Source organism: Indicator indicator, chromosome 18 (genome assembly GCF_027791375.1).
Source record: "Indicator indicator isolate 239-I01 chromosome 18, UM_Iind_1.1, whole genome shotgun sequence".
NCBI lineage: Eukaryota > Metazoa > Chordata > Aves > Piciformes > Indicatoridae > Indicator > Indicator indicator.
The window spans coordinates 3,925,395-3,944,509 of record NC_072027.1 but is presented as its reverse complement, the minus strand read 5'-3'; the positions used below and the strand labels follow the sequence as shown (position 1 = coordinate 3,944,509).

The following is a 19,115-nucleotide window of genomic DNA, read 5'->3' as shown; positions in this document are numbered from 1 at the left end:
AGATGGTTGTCTTTTTACAATGAAGGATCATGACCTGATCTTCTCATTCTTCCTCTGTCCTCTGTGTCCTTAAGCTGCATTAGAACACAGGAGAGGGACAAGAAGGAGCAGCCCAAAGCAGGCAGATGGCAACAGAGTGAAGGAGGCTGCAGTCAGAGCAGAAAGCTGCTTTCCGTGCTCACCTTCAGGCACCAGAAGGGAAAGACCAGCAGGGAGCTGGGCAAGGGAATGAGGAGATCTTAGCGCACGAACAGGCCTGTGGATGAATGAGAATTGCCTGGTAGGAGAGAAAGAGATGAGAGAGGAGGCACAGGAGCCAGGGCAGAGCAAAGCCAAGCGGTCCACATCCCGCTGAGCACTGGGCTCCTCGCCTGGATCCAGCAGGGCACATGGTCCCTTGCCCAGCTCTTCATGCCAAGATGCTCTTGGACTCCTTCCTAACAAATTTTACAGATCATAGGGTGACATGTATGTTCCCCACATGGAACCACAGAAAGGGAATCAGAGGTGATTCAGCCAGTGTCCTCGTTGCTAACACACAGGTTGAGTTAAGGTGCAAATGAGGACTCCCAGGGTCAAACAGCTCGGGGTAGAGCTGGGCAGAGCTGCTCCTCTCTCCAGGCTGGAGTGGGAGCTGAGCCCAGGCTGGATTCACAGCTCTGGTGGGTCAGACTGGGAGCTGTGTGTTGGGATCCCAGAAAGGATCTCAGAGGCTTTGCAGCACCTAAATAAACAGCTGTTTTGTGAGCAGCTAAATTCATGAAGCTTGGTTGCCTGAGGCGCTCACTCTCTCTCTTGTGTGGATCCTCTGATGTCTAATAATCGGGTTGGGCTCACATTAGAGCCTTTTCTTCCAGCTGGGAGTCCTAATTTGGATTTCTCTCCTCTCTCCTGCTGCTTTTCACAAGTTTCTGCAAACCTAACACCTTTCAAGTGTTTACCTATCTGGTTAAATTCGACTGAAACTGACCAGTGGATCCAGCAGGTAGCAAGGAGGACTGACAAGGTGGTGCCACACACCAGCTTCCTTCAGCAGACAGGGCAAGGATTATCAGTGCAAGATCATTTGCATCTCAACCATGAGGAAAATGTGAGAGGTTCAGTATGAGTTTTGGCAGGAGAAAGCAATCAAAAAAGAGCCTAGGATCCCTTGTGGGCTCTTGCAGCCTGTGCTGATGGTCACAGCACACCTGCTGGGAGAGCTGGTTGTAGTGACTGAGGAATGCAGCCCTTGGCATTAACAGCTTCCGTGGGAGCTGAATCCCAGGCAGAGAGGTGCACAGTCCCAGCAGCAGAGCCAGGGCACACTGCAGCTGGCTCTTGTGCCAACACGTTTGGGCTGCTGCACCATGATGCCCAGCCCCTGGGCCCTTCACAGTATGCTTAGGGAGCAGCTCGCACAAGCCCCCTTTCCACCAGCACTACGCTTATCCAGCTCCCCAAGACTGTTTCTTTTCTCAGACAACAAGTACCCAATTCCCATCAGAGCCACCAGTGGAATCTGTTGTTTCCTCCCTGTCTTCTAGCTGTCATGTTTGCAATCCCTGGCCAAAGAGCTAGTCAGTACTCCCGAACCTCCCTGGTTATGTGTGCAATGCAGCTTCTGGACCGCAGGCAGGATTTATCCCTGTGCTACCTATAACTGAGGAGGGCAGGAGGCCATCAGTGAGGAGGGAAAAGCAGCTCATCCATTCAGGGGAAAGAGGGGGAAAGGGATCTGGCTGCCCAGAGATGTGGTGGAGGCTCCATCCCTGGAGACATTCAAGGTCAAATTTGATGGGGCCCTGAGTATCCTAGTCTAGGTAAAGATGTCTCTGCTCACTGCAGGGGGTTTGGACAAGATGACCTTCGAGGGTCCCTTCCAACCCGATGCACTCTGTGATTCTATGGTTAGGAACAATCCATAAGGATGCTTCCACCTGCCCTTGGCACAAGCAAGTCAACCACCCCAATGTCACACTTTCTCTGGGACAGCAGCCAGCAGCAAGGCAGTTGGCACTGCAAGGTTCCTTCATCCCTTAGCCCCCCTCCAGCAAGCCCAATGCACCATGGAGGACTCCACAGCTCTGGAGCTGTGATTAACTCCTGCTCTACAATGATGTTGCAACACCAAGATAGATAAAGATCACTGACCCTTATAACTCCACGAGGAGTTCAAGCCTGTTCAAGTTCTCCTGTGCCCAACAGACAAGCTCCCGGAGGCTTACAACAATGCAGAGAGAAACCTTAACTATGTGACACATATCTGAGCCAGGCTTAGGTGTTGGCAGCAGCACAAAATCAGGCTCTCTCTGGATTCCTCACAGAGCAGAAATGCACATTGTGCATGGAAAGGTGACAAGAGAAAGCCTTTGGCTTTGCATACAAGGTAATGCCTTGCTCATGGACGGAGGCTGGCTTGGAAGCAAAGGCACCTGGCACCTGCTACCTCTGGTGAAGGAGCAAACCAGAGCAGCAGGTAGAGCAGCAGGTAGAGCAGCAGGGCACAGGCAAAGCCATGAGGATGGAGCAGTGGGCACAATGTCTGAGGGAGAAGAGAGGGGCTGCTGGAGGAGGCCACAGTGAGATCTCATGGAGGAAGGTGGCTTTGGACCCCATCTGGATCCAAGCATCCAACCTGTGAACAACCGCTTGGTGACAAAGGCAGCAAAAGCATTAAGCTGCATGGGCAAAGGAGCAGCTGACATCAGAGTAACTAAACACTTCCCAGCCACCCCTCCAGGGTGGAAGACCATCCTGCTCTCTCCTCTCCTGTGCAACTAACCCGTGTCCTGCACATCTGCCTTCACTGCTCCAGGGAGAGTGTCCAAACATACCCCTGCTGCCAGCCCTGAACAGTGGTCCTAGCAGGACTCCTCAGAGGTCCTCTGGCAGACTAGACTGCGGTAAGGCAGCAACCTGCTAGAGAAAAAGGGCATCCCAGCACCATGCAAGGTCTACCAGCCTGGGGCCCAGACTGCCCCATACAAGACAATGACCCACAGGCTTCCTCTAAAATCCTTCAAGAGAGTTTCTGCTCCTCCAACACCCCTTAGATGCTGTTGGTCCAAGCTCCCTAGGATACCCAAACTCCCCAGGATTAAAGTGGACAGAGACGAGGATCTCTGTGGTGCTTGTAGCTCTGTCCCCATTCTGCTCAGGGACCTGTTTCTGACCCCCCCCTACACACACCATGCTGAGCAGTCCAAACAAGAGTTGCTGCTCCACACAGTAGCATGACACTCATTAATCCCACATCTTTATGGCTGAGCAACCTCCAGTACTACCCACCCCATCAGCATGCAGCCACTTTATCACCAGGAGAGGAGCTGAACCATGAAATGATTATGGCACAGGGCTTGTGCACTGCCCACAGGCCACTCTCAGTGACAGGAGCAGCGTTTCATGGATCGGTTGGAGCAAGGGGAGACCTCAGCTGTAAAAGGCACGTGCACCATGTTTTAAACCATCAGCCGCCTTGCTCCAGGCTGTCTAGCAATCTGGAAACAATTTCCAAAGGTCCATCCAAGTCATTTGGAGATTGGAAAGTTGAGATGGGGAAGGAACAGCCCAACTGTGCTCAGGTGGAATCTTGCAAGTGCAGCAAGAAGCTGTAGCCACACGAGCACAGCCCCTGAGCAGGCTGGTGCAAAACACAGCTCTGCAAGTACAGCTCTAGGAAAACCATCCACAGGCACTGGAAAACCCCGAAACAGACTGAGGAAGAAAACACCATCACTTCAGGGGCTCCTTTCATTAGTTTTCTGGCTTTATGTAGTACCTCCAGGATGTATTTCTTTTGCTTCACTGCAAAACCAAGCAGAGACTCCACAACTGATCACAGGAGCAGGATCTCCAAGAACAGCAGCAGTTGCTAACCTGCACTCAGCATCCCCCTCTGAGAAATGCTGCTGAGATCATGAGAACAGCTCCATGCCACAGCTTGGAAAGGGAGGGGTTGGTTTGTTTTGCCCAGTCTGAGAAAAGAGAACAAAAAATACCCATCTGCCCATAGCATTTAAACCCCACAGGTCTGGTTGGTGAGTGGCTGGCAGGAAACTCACCAAAACTGAGCAAGACACCAAATGGAAAAGGATCCAATTCCCATCAGCTTTGCTGTGGTGGAGGAGAAGGCAAACATTAACCCAACAGCCCAGCACCCCCGCCACAGCATGCACAGAGGTTACTTCAGTGCTGGGAATCCAAACATCTCACAGACAGGGCTCAACACCTGTACAAGGAGCATTCTTTTTCATCTGTCACTTTCCAATGTTGAAACCCCAGGGACTGCTTTCTGGTTGATCAGCCTGGTTGGCAGGCTGTGAGGATGTTGCCCCAACTATGCCTGAACTCCTGCTCACCTACCATGCAAACCAGAAGACAGTGTCCCAACTCTTACTTGCTTTCCCAAAGCCTTGTATCCACCGACTTCTATGATTTACTTCTTCTGCTCTCTATTGCCCAGTGACCATTGAAATTTAGACCCAAACTTAAACTCCTCTATCACTGATTATCACAGACAACCAAGCACATCTCCCTTCTCCACCTCCGCTCCTATGCTTGTAGACTCCAACAAAGATGTTGATGTGTTTGGGGATGGTTTAGATCAGTACCTGTCCAGGGGGGAAAACTGTTTCTTGTAGTGAAGGAAAAATCAGAGAGAGAATGTGGGGGAGAGAGAGGAAGAGAATGAGAGACAAAGAAAGAGGAAGAGATTTTGGGATGTGTGCTGGCAAAAGAGCAACAAGGGAAGAGTTGTCTTGATTTCCCCAAGAAAAGGATGATTTTTCTCTGATCTTTTGATCTAGAAACTTTGGGCCAATCTCCCACCACAGCTAGCAAGGGGAATCCTGCTCTCAGTGTATTCAGCACTCGCCTTGTTTTGTGTTTTGGGTTTTTGCTGCTTTTAAATGCCTCTCTTGAAGGGAATTGAAGGGTGGGGCTGGGGCCACACCTGCTTGCTAGCAGGCTGCAGCACTTTTCTGCAATATGGCCAACAAACACAACAACCCACACACCCCAGGAGACCCTGGGGAGGACCCCCCAGAGACCTGCTGTCACCACCAGCCCCCAGCCCATGCCCCAGCTGCACACCCTGGCTGACTGGAGTAGCCGTGCCCTGCACCAATCCCCCTCCACATCCCCCATCTGCACAGCCTCCCCACGCACACACTTTGAACCTCAGTGCTGTGTTTGTTCCTTCATTTCAGAGCAACAGATTTGGGCATGTCTTCGAGAGAGGATCACAATTTGGATGTTAAATTTAGACGCGCGCTTAGGCTCTGATTAGAGATACTCCGAATGTTTACGCGCTCTGTGGGGAGTTTGCATCTACAGGGCTGAGGGCAAAGGCCCTCCAGGCTCTCTGATCCTCGCCTGGTGATTAGGAGAGGAGGTTGAATCACCACATAATGATGCCCTGGTATTTCCCTCAGTCAGGAACATGCCTTGCCTTCCTCAGTCTACCCCACTGATGAGCTTTCTCCAACACATCCACCTCCCAAACTCCAGGAGAGAACCTGTGCCCAGGGAAGTCATGGAAAGAGAGAAGCACACACAATCACAGAATGGTAGGAGCTGGAAGGGACCTTGAAAAATCATCCAGAACAACCCCCCTGCCAGAGCAGGATCACCTAGACCAGATCACATTGGAACACATCCAGGCAGGTCTTGAATATCTCCAAAGAGAGAGACTCCACAACCTCCCTGGGCAGCAGAGAGCAGAAACAACACAGAGACAACATGGAGATCCATGCAAGGACCCTTGATCTTAGCAGGGCTGCCTTTCCTCAGCAGCTGCCTATATCTGGGATTTTAAGGGCTAGGAAATTGATTTTCTGCTGTTTTCACATTATCCACAGCTTTCTCACCCACAGTACAAGTCATAGGAACCCACCTAATTTCTGCTGTTTCACTAATGATACTTTCCAGGGGTGGCTCCAGCAGGGCTTTCCCTGGAGCTGAGCTAAGGCAGTAGTCAACCACATTCACCCTTCCTTCAGAGCACCGTGCCCCATTGTTCTGTTGAGATTCACCATGGCCTCTGGAAATGTCCCAGTTCCACTTCTGGATGGATTTGCATTGTGAATGTGGTGTAAATGATCCTACTTGCAGAAGGTAGAACAGGGGCCACAGGGTTGTCTACTGGGAGACCTAGTACTCTTCAAAATACATTAAAACCATGCTAGAGAAAGAAGGCATCCAGTGTGGCATTGTTTCAAACAGGGCATCCAGTGTGGCATTGTTTCCCAGTGCCACCTCCTAAAGAGGAAACTCCAGGCTAGAAGTAGTAGGTGATGGTTTCCCATTCTGAGGTGGGAAGTTGCAGTCTCTACTGAGAATCCCAGGACACTCAAGCACATGAATAGGTCAACTTTTGAAGCACACTAGTGTCACCAACTATCTCCAACTCAATTTTTTATCAAACAATAAAATAAGAGACAAACATGGGCTTGTGTGCAACTGCTCAAACAGTGACAGGATTTCCCAGAAGTATTGGGACAGAAATTGTCCAAGCAGATGCTCATGCAATAGGAAGGGTGAAGAAAGAGCACACCTCAGAGCACGTGCAGTTGCTGTCAGGAGACATAATGGTCTCTCTGTGCTATTGTTGGGGCTTTGGGTATGAGACCTACCACAAAGAGAAGCTGCCAGAGTTCAAAAGCTGGTAGCGATGCCTCCTCAAAAAATCCTCCCAAAGTCCTGGCTGCACCTTTCAAAGTTTCAGATCATTTCCAGAGGAAATGAGGCTTCTGCTCCATGCATGCCCCATGTGTGTAGTTAGCCTCCATCCTTCATAATAACTGCAGAAGCCATTGGCTGCTGTCAACCCAGCTTGTAATTGAGAGCAAGCTCTCAGAAATATGAGGTCGCGACAGGTTTTGCAAAGTAGTTAGCTGGACAGAGGAGAAAACCCGTGCTAATGCCCCCCCAACCCCACCCCATAGAGATTAAAAACAGCAATGTGAGTGAAGCTCTTCTTAGATGTCAGGAAATCTACAGGTAAGAGTGAGGTTAAAGACATTCCAGGAGAGATTCAGAAGAAAGCTTGCATCTTGTTAAATGCCAGAAACCCCACTCCTTGCTCAAGGTTATCCTCCCATATTGAATTGCTGGTGTTCAAGAAGGCATGTGCTCTAGCTCCAGCTTTTCTTGTGGTTGTGGAGTTCATAACCGTCTCTGCCTTGCGGGTTCTCTGATGTCTTCTAAGAGATGAGTTCACATTGCCATAGCAGTGCAATTCAATTAAAAAGTCAATTAGCCCAGATACAAAGCGATCATCTTCATTAACTCTGCTGTTCATGGAACAACACTGTTTTGTTGCTGGTTTATTCTGCTGTCTTACTCTGCTCTGGATTGGAGGTGACTTTTCCTGCTCCACAGTCCCAGCAGACACGCGTGCTCGCAGCATGCAGCCATCTCCTTTCCAGGTTCAGCAGTTGAAAATGTTGGAAGGGAGCAGCTCCAGGCAAGTCCCTGCATGCTGCAAAACACTTAAGCGTCGTTAAGTAACAAGCAGAGCTTTTAAGAACATGGTTTTTGACTTCTCAGAAGGAACCATGTGCCTTGCTGGATCATCTAGCCCCGTCCTCCGAGATTTTCTTTCATTTGCTCTGCATTTGAGGCTTTGTTGTATTTCCTAGAAGTGAAATGGTGGCACAAATAAATAAATAAAAAGAGCCTGGGTTTTATCAGATCCAGATTCTGTTGACTTCTCCCCAAATTCTGGTAGTTTCTCTTCATCCTCACACCATTTGTTTCAGAAAGGAATGACCACAGCAGGGAGACTGCTGGATGGTTGGCATCTGTTTACCAAGGTAAAAAAGGCTTGAAAGGAAGTCTGAATGTTACAGCCTTGTATTTATCGGTAATTAGATATCTCAGGCAGAGAATATGACACACATTGTTCGTCAGGCTCAAGTAATTTGTCCCTACCATTCGACTTGACTTATAAATTGAGCTAGTTCTGGCTTTTAAAGAGATGAGTCTTGAAAAAGTGTCTGGAAAAACAAGTCTTCCCTGTTTAAATTAGGAATGTGCCAAATGACTGGCAGGTACTTGATATATAATTTAAATTTAAAAGAGGAAGAAACAGTCCTAGATAAAGATCTCCTGGGATATCTAGGGGAAATATATGCACCTATATTTAGCTTATCCCTGATTTCAACCCTTGAATGCACACAAAGCAGCACACACTTGGGTTTTGAAAAGAACAGACCTTGATCCCTTAACAAGCTCCACGAAGCTCCCTAATAAAGTTACAACCTTGTTAATCACCTGCGTGCTCCCCAGTTCCTTCTCTGATACACTTTGTTCACAGAGATAAATCAGGGAGCTGTAGATGTTCAGTTGTTGGAGAAGGAAGTTGATGGCGAGTGGTCATGGATGGCAGATCTTCCACAGGAATTCTGACCCCAGGGCTCCCTTCATGAGAAGGGAGGAACCAGAGAAATTGCTCAATGGTTGAGGGTGACATGGTCAAAGTGTCTTGCTCTTTCAAGCAACACCAAAGAGGCAGCCAAGATCAGCCCTGTGAATCAGAACTGAGCTAACACTTGACTAGGATCTGAGCTGAAGCTGTTGAAAAGGTCACACTGCTGAGCTGACCATTCAGAAGGAATTTGCACAATGTAGGAGAGCATCCCTGCTGAGGGGGGAGAACAGGGGAAGAAGAAAGGGAAGACAAACCATGGGGAGAGACATCAAACCACAGTCTGGATACTGACTCTTGAAAATGTTTTGCAAGAATTTGTGTGGAAAGAGAGTTAAGATGGAGAAGGAAGGATGGAGAAATGAAATAGAAGTGAGGTTTGATTGGGTGTGGAGAGTTCAAATATGCTGTCTGACAAGGGAGAAGGCAGAAAGGAGGGAGGGAGAGATCATTCACACAATAGGGTGTCAGCATGATCAAAGTATGGCTTGTCACATTCTGCCCTCTGCAAGGTCAAAACCTGAAGGAGAGAAAGTGAATGGGTCTGAGCCAGCATGGGGTTGTGGGAGGCCAGGTCCCCCACCGGGACAGAAGGAAGAAGAGTTGAGGTAATTGTCAAGGTAGAGGGAGGAGGGAGGTGAGGCTAAAGCCATGAGCCCATGGGGATTTTTTTCTTAAAGTTAATACAAATGACCAATGATCTTCCTTTGACACCTGCAGGACCCAAGGAGACACCACACCATGGAAGTCACTCTCAGAAGGCACTTCCTGAGTTTTGTTGTTTTCCTGATGCACTGTGTGGTCCACAAGGCAAGCTGTGAGAAAGGCAACACTTCCCCTCTGCACTTCACCCACTTCTTCTATAATGCCACCATCTATGAGAACTCAGCTCCCAAAACCTATGTGGAGAGCTACGTCAAAATGGGCATTTACAAGACAGACCCAGAGTGGGACATCAGATACAGAATAGCCTCTGGAGACAACACTGGTGTCTTCAAAACAGAGGAGCATGTCATTGGGGATTTCTGCTTCTTGAGAATAAGAACCAGGAGCAGCAACACAGCACTTTTAAACCGGGAGGTCAAAGACAGTTATATCCTAATCATCAAGGCCACAGAGAGCACCTTTGCCTACGAAGCCTGGGCCAAAGTCTTGATCCACATTCTGGACAGAAATGACTTGAAACCTCTCTTTTCACCCCCCTCCTACAAAGTGTCCATCAGAGAAGACACCCCTCTGAAAACAGTGGTCAGCACGCTCAGTGCCACTGATGCTGATGCTGGGCAGAATGCTGAGTTCTACTACGCCCTCAATACCAAGTCTGACCTATTCACCGTCCACCCCACCACCGGGGCAGTCATGACCACAGGCAGGCTGAACAGCACCCATCGAGGCACTCACCACCTGCAGGTTTTGGCTGTGGACAGAATGAGAAAGATCATGGAGGGGAATGGCTTTGGCAACTTGGCTAGTCTCATGATCCAGGTGGAGCCATCTGCCAGGAAACCCCCCTCTATCTCATCTGTGAAGGTGACACCGCCTGACTCAGCCGAAGACTTTCTCTATGCAACCCTGTCTGTAGAAAGTGGTGACTCTCAAGTAGGGATTGATTCGGTTGACTTTGTGGATGGAGATCCAGGAAGACATTTCAAAGCCATCAAATCCTACTTTGGGAGCAGTGAGTTCATGGTTGTGTCAACCAAAGAGATCAACTGGTTACTTTACCCATTTGGTTTCAACCTCAGCCTGCAAGCCAAGGACAAGAGCAAGCCACCGCTCTTCTCTCCTATTAGAGTTATCCATATACCTCCCTCCAAGTATGTCTCTTCCAGGTTTGAGAAAGGAGTGTACCAGGTCCAGCTCAGTGAGTTTTCCCCAGCTGGAAGCCAAGTTGTTATGGTGAAGATCACACCAGTCCTTCCAAACCTGAAATACATTTTGAAACCTACTCCTGACAGTGCGAGCTTTAAAATCAATCCTCACACTGGACTGATAACTACAGTCAGAGCAATGGACTTCCACGAACAGTCTCATTTTGAGCTTGAAGTTACAACCACGAACGGTCACGCACGCACAGCTGTTGTCATTGACATCATTGACTGCAACAACCACGCCCCAAGTTTTACTCAGTCTTCATACCGTGGGGCCTTCGATGAAAATGTTCCTCCTGGCACCAGTGTCCTAACAGTAAGCGCTACAGATGAAGATGAAGGAGACAACGGCTTTGTCACCTACAGCATAGCCAACCACAAGTCAGTTCCCTTTGTCATCGACCCTTACTCTGGCACCATTTCCACCTCCAAGTCAATGGACTATGAGTTGATGCAGAGGTGGCATCACCTGCGAGTGTGGGCGTCAGACTGGGGCTCACCCTTCCGCCACGAAACAGAGGTGTACATCTCCCTCATGCTGAGCAACGTCAATGACAACGCTCCTGTGTTTGAGAAGGCAAGCTGCAGTGGCACCATCCCACGGGACTTTCCCGTTGGCAACCCTGTGGCCACGGTCTCTGCAATCGACAGCGATGAGCTGCAGCATATCAAGTACGAAATCAAGTCTGGCAACGAGTTGCAGCATTTTGAACTGAATCCCATCTCTGGAGTAATATCTCTTCGAATCTCTCTGCGAGATCTTCCTCCTTCTGAGCAGCCACTTTTCTACTCTTTGAAAATAACTGCAACAGATGGAGAGAACTACGCCTTGCCAACATCTGTAAATATCACTGTGGTCGGCCAAGGCCTCCCTGTCAAGATGCAGTGTGAGGAAACAGGAGTCTTGAAACAGCTGACAGAAACCATCATACACTCCATTGAGTCTCAGTCTCAAGGCCAGGGACAGGATGATGAAACATCCCTCAACTTGCACCTCGTAAACCATAATGCTCCAAAGTTTGATGACAGCTTTCCACGCTCTATTGACATCATGGAGACCGTTCCCATCAACTCCACCGTCGCTGACCTTTCAGCTATTGATCCTGATACTGGCTTTAATGGAAAATTGGTCTACGTCATCTCAGATGGAAATGATGACAGTTGCTTTACCATTGACCTAGAACTGGGTCTCCTTCAAGTCCTTTCTCCTCTAGACCATGAACGAACCAGCTTCTACATTCTTAATGTTACAGTATACGATCTTGGCACACCACAAAAATCAGCTTGGAAACTCTTGGCTGTGAACGTGTTGGATGCCAATGATAATACTCCTAAATTCTCACAAGGTGCCTACTGGGTGGCAATACCAGAAGATGTGGCAACAGGGACAACAATAGCTCAGCTGAAAGCAGAAGATGCTGATGCAGCTGACAATGGGAGAGTGATATATTCTCTCCTAACTCCCACTGACAAGTTTGTCATTAACAGTGTCACTGGGGAAGTGATGGTTACAGGTGCCCTGGACAGAGAATTGTGGCCTTCCTACGTACTGAAAATAGAAGCGAGGGACCAGCCCAAAACAGGCTACCAGCTGTTCTCCGTTACAGATCTCATTGTGACTCTGGAGGATGTAAATGACAACATCCCACAATGCCTCCCAGCCCTCAACAGTGTGAAGGTCCCAGAGGACCTGCCCGTGGGAACCATTCTCCTGTTTCTGGAGGCTTTTGACCCAGATGCTGGCTCTGGGGGTGAGGTGAGGTACAGCCTCGTTGATGAGGAGATGATGTTTCGTCTGGATAAGCTAACTGGGGCACTGAGGCTGGAGAAGGAGCTGGACTATGAGAAGAAGGACTCTTACAATCTAACTGTGCAGGTCAGCGATGCTGGGAAGCCCTTCACTCGCTCTTCCCTCTGCCACCTGGAAGTGAACATCCTTGATGTCAACGAGAACCTGCACCCACCACGCTTTGCCTCCTTTGTCTTCAAAGGCTGGGTGCAAGAGAATAGCCCTGAGGGCACATCAGTGATGACGGTCACAGCAAAAGATATCGATAAGGGCAGAGATGGAGAGGTTCAATACTTCCTCCGGGAGGGCACCGGCCTGTCCGTCTTCAGCATTGAGAAGGACACAGGTAAGGACACATCTCAGTTTAAACGGTGCATCTAAAGGCTTCAACCACACGCTGTGTTTGGCCTGACTCCTTGGTTCTCTCTGTTTACGCAACACTCAAATCTTTGTTGGTTGTGCAGGGATGCTCAATGTGCATTCCTGTATCTGGGGAGGAGCAAGCAGGGTTTGTCTCCTTAAAATAAGAGAAAATCAATGTCTGTCCTCCCTCAAAATACCAAGGGCTTCCCTTTCGTGTACCAATTCCCTCAACACAAGCCAGGCCTCCTCTTCCACACATCCTGACAGCCATGCAAGGTTGATGCCGGAGTTTGCATCTGCAGCAAATAGCAGGAAGCAGACTAGAGAGACAGGCTGGTCTGTCATTAAGGATAAAGTGGTCTGAGTTTCTTAAATCCCTCACAAGTAAGTTCTGTCATTCCAGGCACCATCCGGACCATAGGACCCCTCGACCGAGAAGGAACATCTCACTACTGGCTGACAGTGCTGGCTCTTGATCTGGGAACAATCCCTCTCTCTTCTGTGACTGAAATCTATATTGAAGTCACTGATACCAATGACAACCCACCTCTGATGTCCAGACCTGTCTTCTATGCCTCTGTGATGGAGAATTCCCCACCAAACACATCTGTCCTTCAGCTTGATGCCCTAGACCCAGATGCTAGCTCAGAGGGAAAACTGACTTTTCACATCCTAACTGGAAATCCTCAAGGACTCTTCACTATTAACCTCATTACAGGTAAGACTGACCCAATTCAGCATTTGTTTATGAGGTTTCCAAGTGCCCAGAGGATGTTACACTTTCAGTATAAACAGCCCACACAGTTGCCCTTGTCACAGCTTCCTTCTGCAGCAAAAGTCCCAGCCTCCAAACACACCGTGTGGGGAGGCTAAGGGTTGAAACCCTCAACCTGAGGGCTGCTATCTGCATCCAGATGGCTCTTAGAATGACACAAATGTGTTACTTTTAAAGCCCTAAATAGAACCAAGGAGTTGCTTTTAATCTTCCTTCTTGTAAACAACTGCCCTACTGCAGAGCCCAAGCCAAGAAACACCCTTCTGGAGGTGACTATCTGCTCTTGAGACAGACCAAGGCAGGACTAATAAAAATGAATCCCACTGCACTTAAAGGCTCCACCCGTTCTCCGGCACTATTCATGTACCAAGTCTCTTCTGCCGTCTTCCTAGACCCTATCTTTCATCTCAGGATTAATTACCAGATCTTTCAGAGCCATCAAAAACCCGCTGCTGTTTTGTGTAAACAGCTTCCTCAAACCATCCCAGCAGAGCTGACATTGGGCCAGTCTGGCAAGGAAAGCTGTGCCGAGCCCTTCTCTCCATCAGCTCCTGGGAGAAGAGAGAAGGGAAGGCACAGAGCCTGAGTATGAGAGAGGATTAATTGCATGACTTTGATCTCCTGTGGATGATAAAAGCAGTTCACCTACGGCAGCAGGATAGAAGCTGGCTTTCAGATGAGAAAGAAGCTGGATGTACTGCTCTAGTGCAGCACCCAGTTAGCTGTCACCTGCAGTGGAATGGCTCTCTGGCAGTCCTCTACAGCTGGCTAGGAGGAGGGTTTGAGAACAAAAAAATTATGTTATGCTGAAACACTGACACCCTTCTGGGTGAGAGAGATTCCTAGGGTGTCTACACATCCCCATGTAGATACACTTGGAGATACCAGCTAACTGATCACTGCCACCCCAGTTGTAGCTGCCTCCACTCTCAGAAGCTTTTTAGCCAGGTCAGGGCACTGCTCTGCATCCAGCTTTCCCATGCAGTCCCAACAACTATGCACAACTCAGCCCCATGGACAGCTTGCACCAATAGTGGGTTCCATGGTGAGGTGACTTCAGAGGCTTTCTTTTAGCAGACCATTTGCCTTTGCAATGGCCCAGAAAAGGTTATCAGGACACCATGTTAGCTTCCCTCACCTACTGAGTTCCAAATTACACCCTGCAGGAAATTCAGACTCTCTATGCTAGAGGCAAAGCTGTCACCCCACTGCCAGTGCAGCCCTGCAGAGCCACAGTCCAAGGCTGTTGCATTTTATGGTAAAATAAGAGACATTGGCACAATCCAGTGCTAATGAGACACCTCACCTCTAAGCCAACCCTTGAATTCCAAACTTAGACAAAAAAAAAAAAAAGTTCTTAGGCATGAGTCATCTCCCATCCATCTCCCTGTACAGTCAGGTAATTTGCTTTGCATGTGAAGAGTGATAAGTTTGTCGGTCCTGTAAGGAACCCATGAGCTGATCTTATCTCTTGGACAGTTGCTGGAGGTCTCTTCTTTAAACCCTGAGCTTGGAAGTTGTTTAAGGACCTGCTTCCAAGCTTGATGAGAATTCAGTTATCCATTGTTTTACTTCCATGACACCCAAAAGGATAAAGAATTACCTGCAAACACTGGCAAAAAATGAGCAGTTTATATCCTCATGCTTGCAGTATCTGAAGAGAAGTCATCTGCTGCTACTGCCAGAAAGAATGTCACAGCCTGGCTAAATTTCAGGCCTGTAGATGCTTACTGGAAACCCTGGGATTTTTATTCTGGAGACAAGGACATGCTAGTTGCTCCATCAAGCAGAATGAAAATACAATCTTTGGTCCCAGCCTGGTGGTGAAGCATTGGAAGATGAACTGCTGGGCTTTCAGGTCCTGGTCATTCACATCACTGCACGGCTGTATTCCAAAAAAGGGTAATCCCAGTGCAGTGCAAAACATTCGAACAGGGGAGGAGAGAAAGCTCTGCAGGTATCTGAGCACTGTAGTGCTACTAGACCACTGACACTTATTCTGCATCTTTAGTTAGGGCATAACCTTTGTTTTTCCAATGCAGTAAATGCATCTCTTCTTTGACTACCTTGGGGAAATAATCACCAAAAGACCTAGAGGTATTTCAGTTCTTGAAATACCAGAGAGAAATATAATCCAGGCTGTCAATACTCCATCTGTAGTCAAGCCCAAATCCTAGAAGACCAAAAGTAGGCAGAGCTCCTCATCAGCTGAACCTCTGTCACATTATTCAATGATAAACATTGAAGTTTCAAGAGGAAACCACAGAACCAGCTACTCTGCCACACTATCTGAGCAAAGGGCAATCTGCATGTGTCAGGAGTTCCTCCAGCACTTGGGTGAGAAGGGAGGCTCCTACACACAGAGAAGACTGTGACTGAGACCTCAGTGCTTCTCCTGTCCCACATTCACCAAAGGACAAATAAGTCACATGGGTACTGAAATAAGGCAGAGCACAAGAGGGACAAAGGTCACTCTGGGTCTGTCCTAGGCAGGGCATTCCTGGTAGGAGCCCCTTAGAGGAAGAGAAGGAAGAAGCTTGTTCTCATCCTGGGCACTACTAGGAATTAAGGTCCTGCTTTACTGTTACAACAGGAACATCTACAGCCACAACAGCCCTGCAGAATAGCCCTTGATAATTATTCAGGGCACAGTGCCACACCTATTGCAAGTAACCTATTTCTGACCCTGGAGCTGGCATTCAATCCAGTATCCCAACAGGAGGGTGGGTTGACCAGTAGGGGCATAACCAACAATGCCCCTTGACTTCTCCTGAAGCCATGCAGGGAGATGGGAGCAGCTGGGATAACTGTCCCTCAGCAGGGCTTGGCTCCTCCAGCATCCCTGAACTATCACACAAGAGCTCTAAGCTCTTCCAGCTCTCCGTTCTCTGAAGAGGGTGGAGAAAAAAAAGAGGGAAAATAAATGAAAGGCTAATGAGAAGAAGGAATAAAACTGCACAGTGAGATGAAAGCTTTCTGCCATCGGCGATGGAATCTCTCCAGCCCAGCCTGGCACCTGGTGCAGAGCATGTTTGTGGGAGACAGAGATAGATACATGAAGAGATGGGGAAATGGTAGAGTTTGAGGGATTCTTTTGCTGAAAAGTTTATGTGGGGATCTTGTTTTGTGCAGCCTTTGTAGTCCCAGATGTGAAGGGCGTCAAGGCAGGACTGGAAGGAATTGGGAGGCTGTGGCAGGAAGAGTCAGGATGAAGCCATTTGTCCCATTGAAAGGCTGTTTGGAGAATCTTTTTGCCTTGGACTATATTGATTTCCAACTCTTATGTAGTGCTTGTTCTTTTGGTGTTGCTTCTGCTGTGTCAGTGTCCATGGGCTTCCCCAGGCTGTCCATAGTTCTCTGCATTTCTCTGCATGAAAGGACAATCCAGACACAGCCTGCTCTTTAAGTCTAAAGGATGGCTGTGCTGCTGATCCCTGAGCCAATGTGCCACAGGCTTCATTCAAGCATGGAGTAGTGCAAAGCAGGGTCAGAAAAAGAGGGCAGGTGGTAGGAGAAGAGAGAGGATGAAATGGAAACCACAGTGAGGCAAGAGAAAGAGGATTTCAGGAGAACAACCTCTTCCCTTCTCATGCTCTTGTGAAAGCCCCAGTGCCTGCAAAGCTGATTCTGGCTATTTTAACTATCTTAGATTTTCCTCCCTGCAGCGAGGGCAGGGGGCCAGCAACCTCCACCCCAGCCCTGCTCTTGCCAGCTGAAGTTATTATTTTTTTTTTGTTCCCTGACAACAATGCACTGTTAATTTTGCTGCTCCTGTTCCAACACGACTAGCTCTCCTCTCTCCCCTTTCCAGGCAGAAGGCAGGAGAACTTCAGACAATCCTTTCCCATTGCTGTGTGTAGACAGACTGCAAGAGCAGAGCTTGTGCCTACCTGTACACAAGCAACAGAAGGGATTGTTTCTGGACCTTCAGGTGAAGGCAGAGCTTGGCTAGTTGGCCAAGAGCAATTAAGACCTTTGACAGATTTGTTCATTCTCAGTAGAGCTCAGCAGGAACCTTCAAGGCCAGACAGAAGGACACAAATAAAGGACACCCACAGGATCACAAATCCCATGGGCTGGGCTGGCTGGAGCTTGCCAATGAGGCAGGGGCTGCACTGATAACTCACACACAAAACACACTCATTAAAACCAAAAACTTGCACTTCCCAGGTCCTTGTAGGTGACAGCAGGAGGAACCCAGGAACTGTTTCCCCGGGCCACAGAAGCTGACAGCAGTTCCCCTTTAATAACAGTTTCCACTTCCCTTTCAGCCCTCTGGCTCCACCGGGTGCAGAACCAAGTGGTAACAAATCCAAATCTGCATTAATTCCAGCTGGCTTCTCTGGAGCACATGTCCCCTCCCTGTCTCCCTGTCTCTGGGTGCTCAGCTGCCATGTGAGCACTGCTGGCAGTTCCTGTGCCTTGGCAGCCACACAGCACCACGGCCCCATGCGGGAGCGAGGCTGACGAACTGCTAAACACAGCAGCTCCCTGATCTCAAGGCAGGCTGGTAGCTGGGGAACTGGGAGCCACAGCTGGGCACTAAGGGACAGAGGGAGCTTGCTAGGGGTCAGGTGAAGCAGTCAAACCTTTGACTTTTGGATCAACAGACGTGAATCATAGAATCATAGAATTGTCAGGATTGAAAGGGACCTCAAGGATCATCCAGTTCCAATCCCCCTGCCATGGGCAGGGACACCTCACACTACAGCAGGTTGCTCACAGCCACATCCAGCCTGGATGCAAAAACCTCCAGGGATAAGGCTTCCACCACCTCCCTGGGCAACCTGTTCCAGTGTCTCACCACCCTCATGGTGAAGAATTTCTTCCTAACATCCAATCTGAATCTACCCATTTCTAGTTTTGTTCCCTTCCCCCTAAGTCCTGTCATTACCTGACACCCTAAAAAGTCCCTCCCCAGCTTTCTTGGAGCCCCCTTCATATACTGGAAGGCCACAATAAGGTCTCCTCAGAGCCTTCTCCAGACTGAACAGCCCCAACTCCCTCAGTCTATCCTCATAGGAGATGTGCTCCAGCCCTCTGACCATCCTCGTGGCCCTTCTCTGGACACATTCCAGCACCTCCAGATCCTTCTTGTAATAAGGGTTCCAGAACTGGATGCTAAACCCAAACATGCCACCTGGTGAGACTGTCAGCTGAGATGCAACACAGGTCTGTGATAGAAAGCAGAGCCAACCCTTACTCCCCAGGAGATCTGAGCATGTCCAGATCTTCAAGATAGCCATTAAGTTCCAGTTCATCTACCTTCACTACAGTCCTTCTCCAGCTCTGGAAAGTTCAGCTGCAGTCCTGGTTTATTTCTTTTTTTTTTTTTTCTTTATCATTAAATCATGAAAGAATCTCAGGGTGTGGCCAGGCAAATCCAAATAATCACTTCAGAGTGGTTTAAGTTACTTTCCATCAGCTGGCATGGAGTAACCAAGTGCAAACAAGATGTTAGTCTGTTGCAACTGTATTTTGCAACCCACTAGACTGGAAATAACTCCAGTCTGCACACAGGTGTTGGGTGGCTCAGTTGTCAATGTTTAACTATATGTCCTGTGGGCTTGTTAGGTCAAAATTCTGAACCATCCCCTGAGGCACCTGGAGTTTTAGGCTTTGCTGCTCTGTCCTCTCCAGCCTGTCTGCAGAGAGCTCATTGAATTGCTACTACTATTCCTTCTTTAGGTTCCCATTAAGAGAGCATTGCCAAGGGTTTTGGAGTTCTACAGCCTCCCATGAGCCTAGAGGAGGTTCAAAAGTTCCTCAACCAGTGTCCTCTCAGGCCACTGCTGAGTTCTTTTCACCTGCCAAAACGTCAAAGAGGAGATTAGGGAGGAAAAAAAAAATAGTATCCATGACATACATGCAAACAGAGTCTTTCAGATCCTCTTGTCATAACACATT

The 19,115-nt window shown here is 48.6% G+C and overlaps 1 protein-coding gene across 1 annotated transcript in view; it reads left to right on the top strand.

The window, feature by feature from the left end:
• The first annotated feature begins 9,151 nt into the window (after positions 1-9,151).
• Positions 9,152-19,115, top strand: part of FAT2 (FAT atypical cadherin 2) — a 47,915-nt gene continuing 37,951 nt past the window's right edge. Inside the window, exons 1-2 of the mRNA XM_054389096.1 lie at positions 9,152-12,416; positions 12,837-13,151. Coding sequence (XP_054245071.1) covers positions 9,152-12,416; positions 12,837-13,151 — 3,580 coding nt within the window. The remainder of the gene's footprint in view (positions 12,417-12,836; positions 13,152-19,115) is intronic.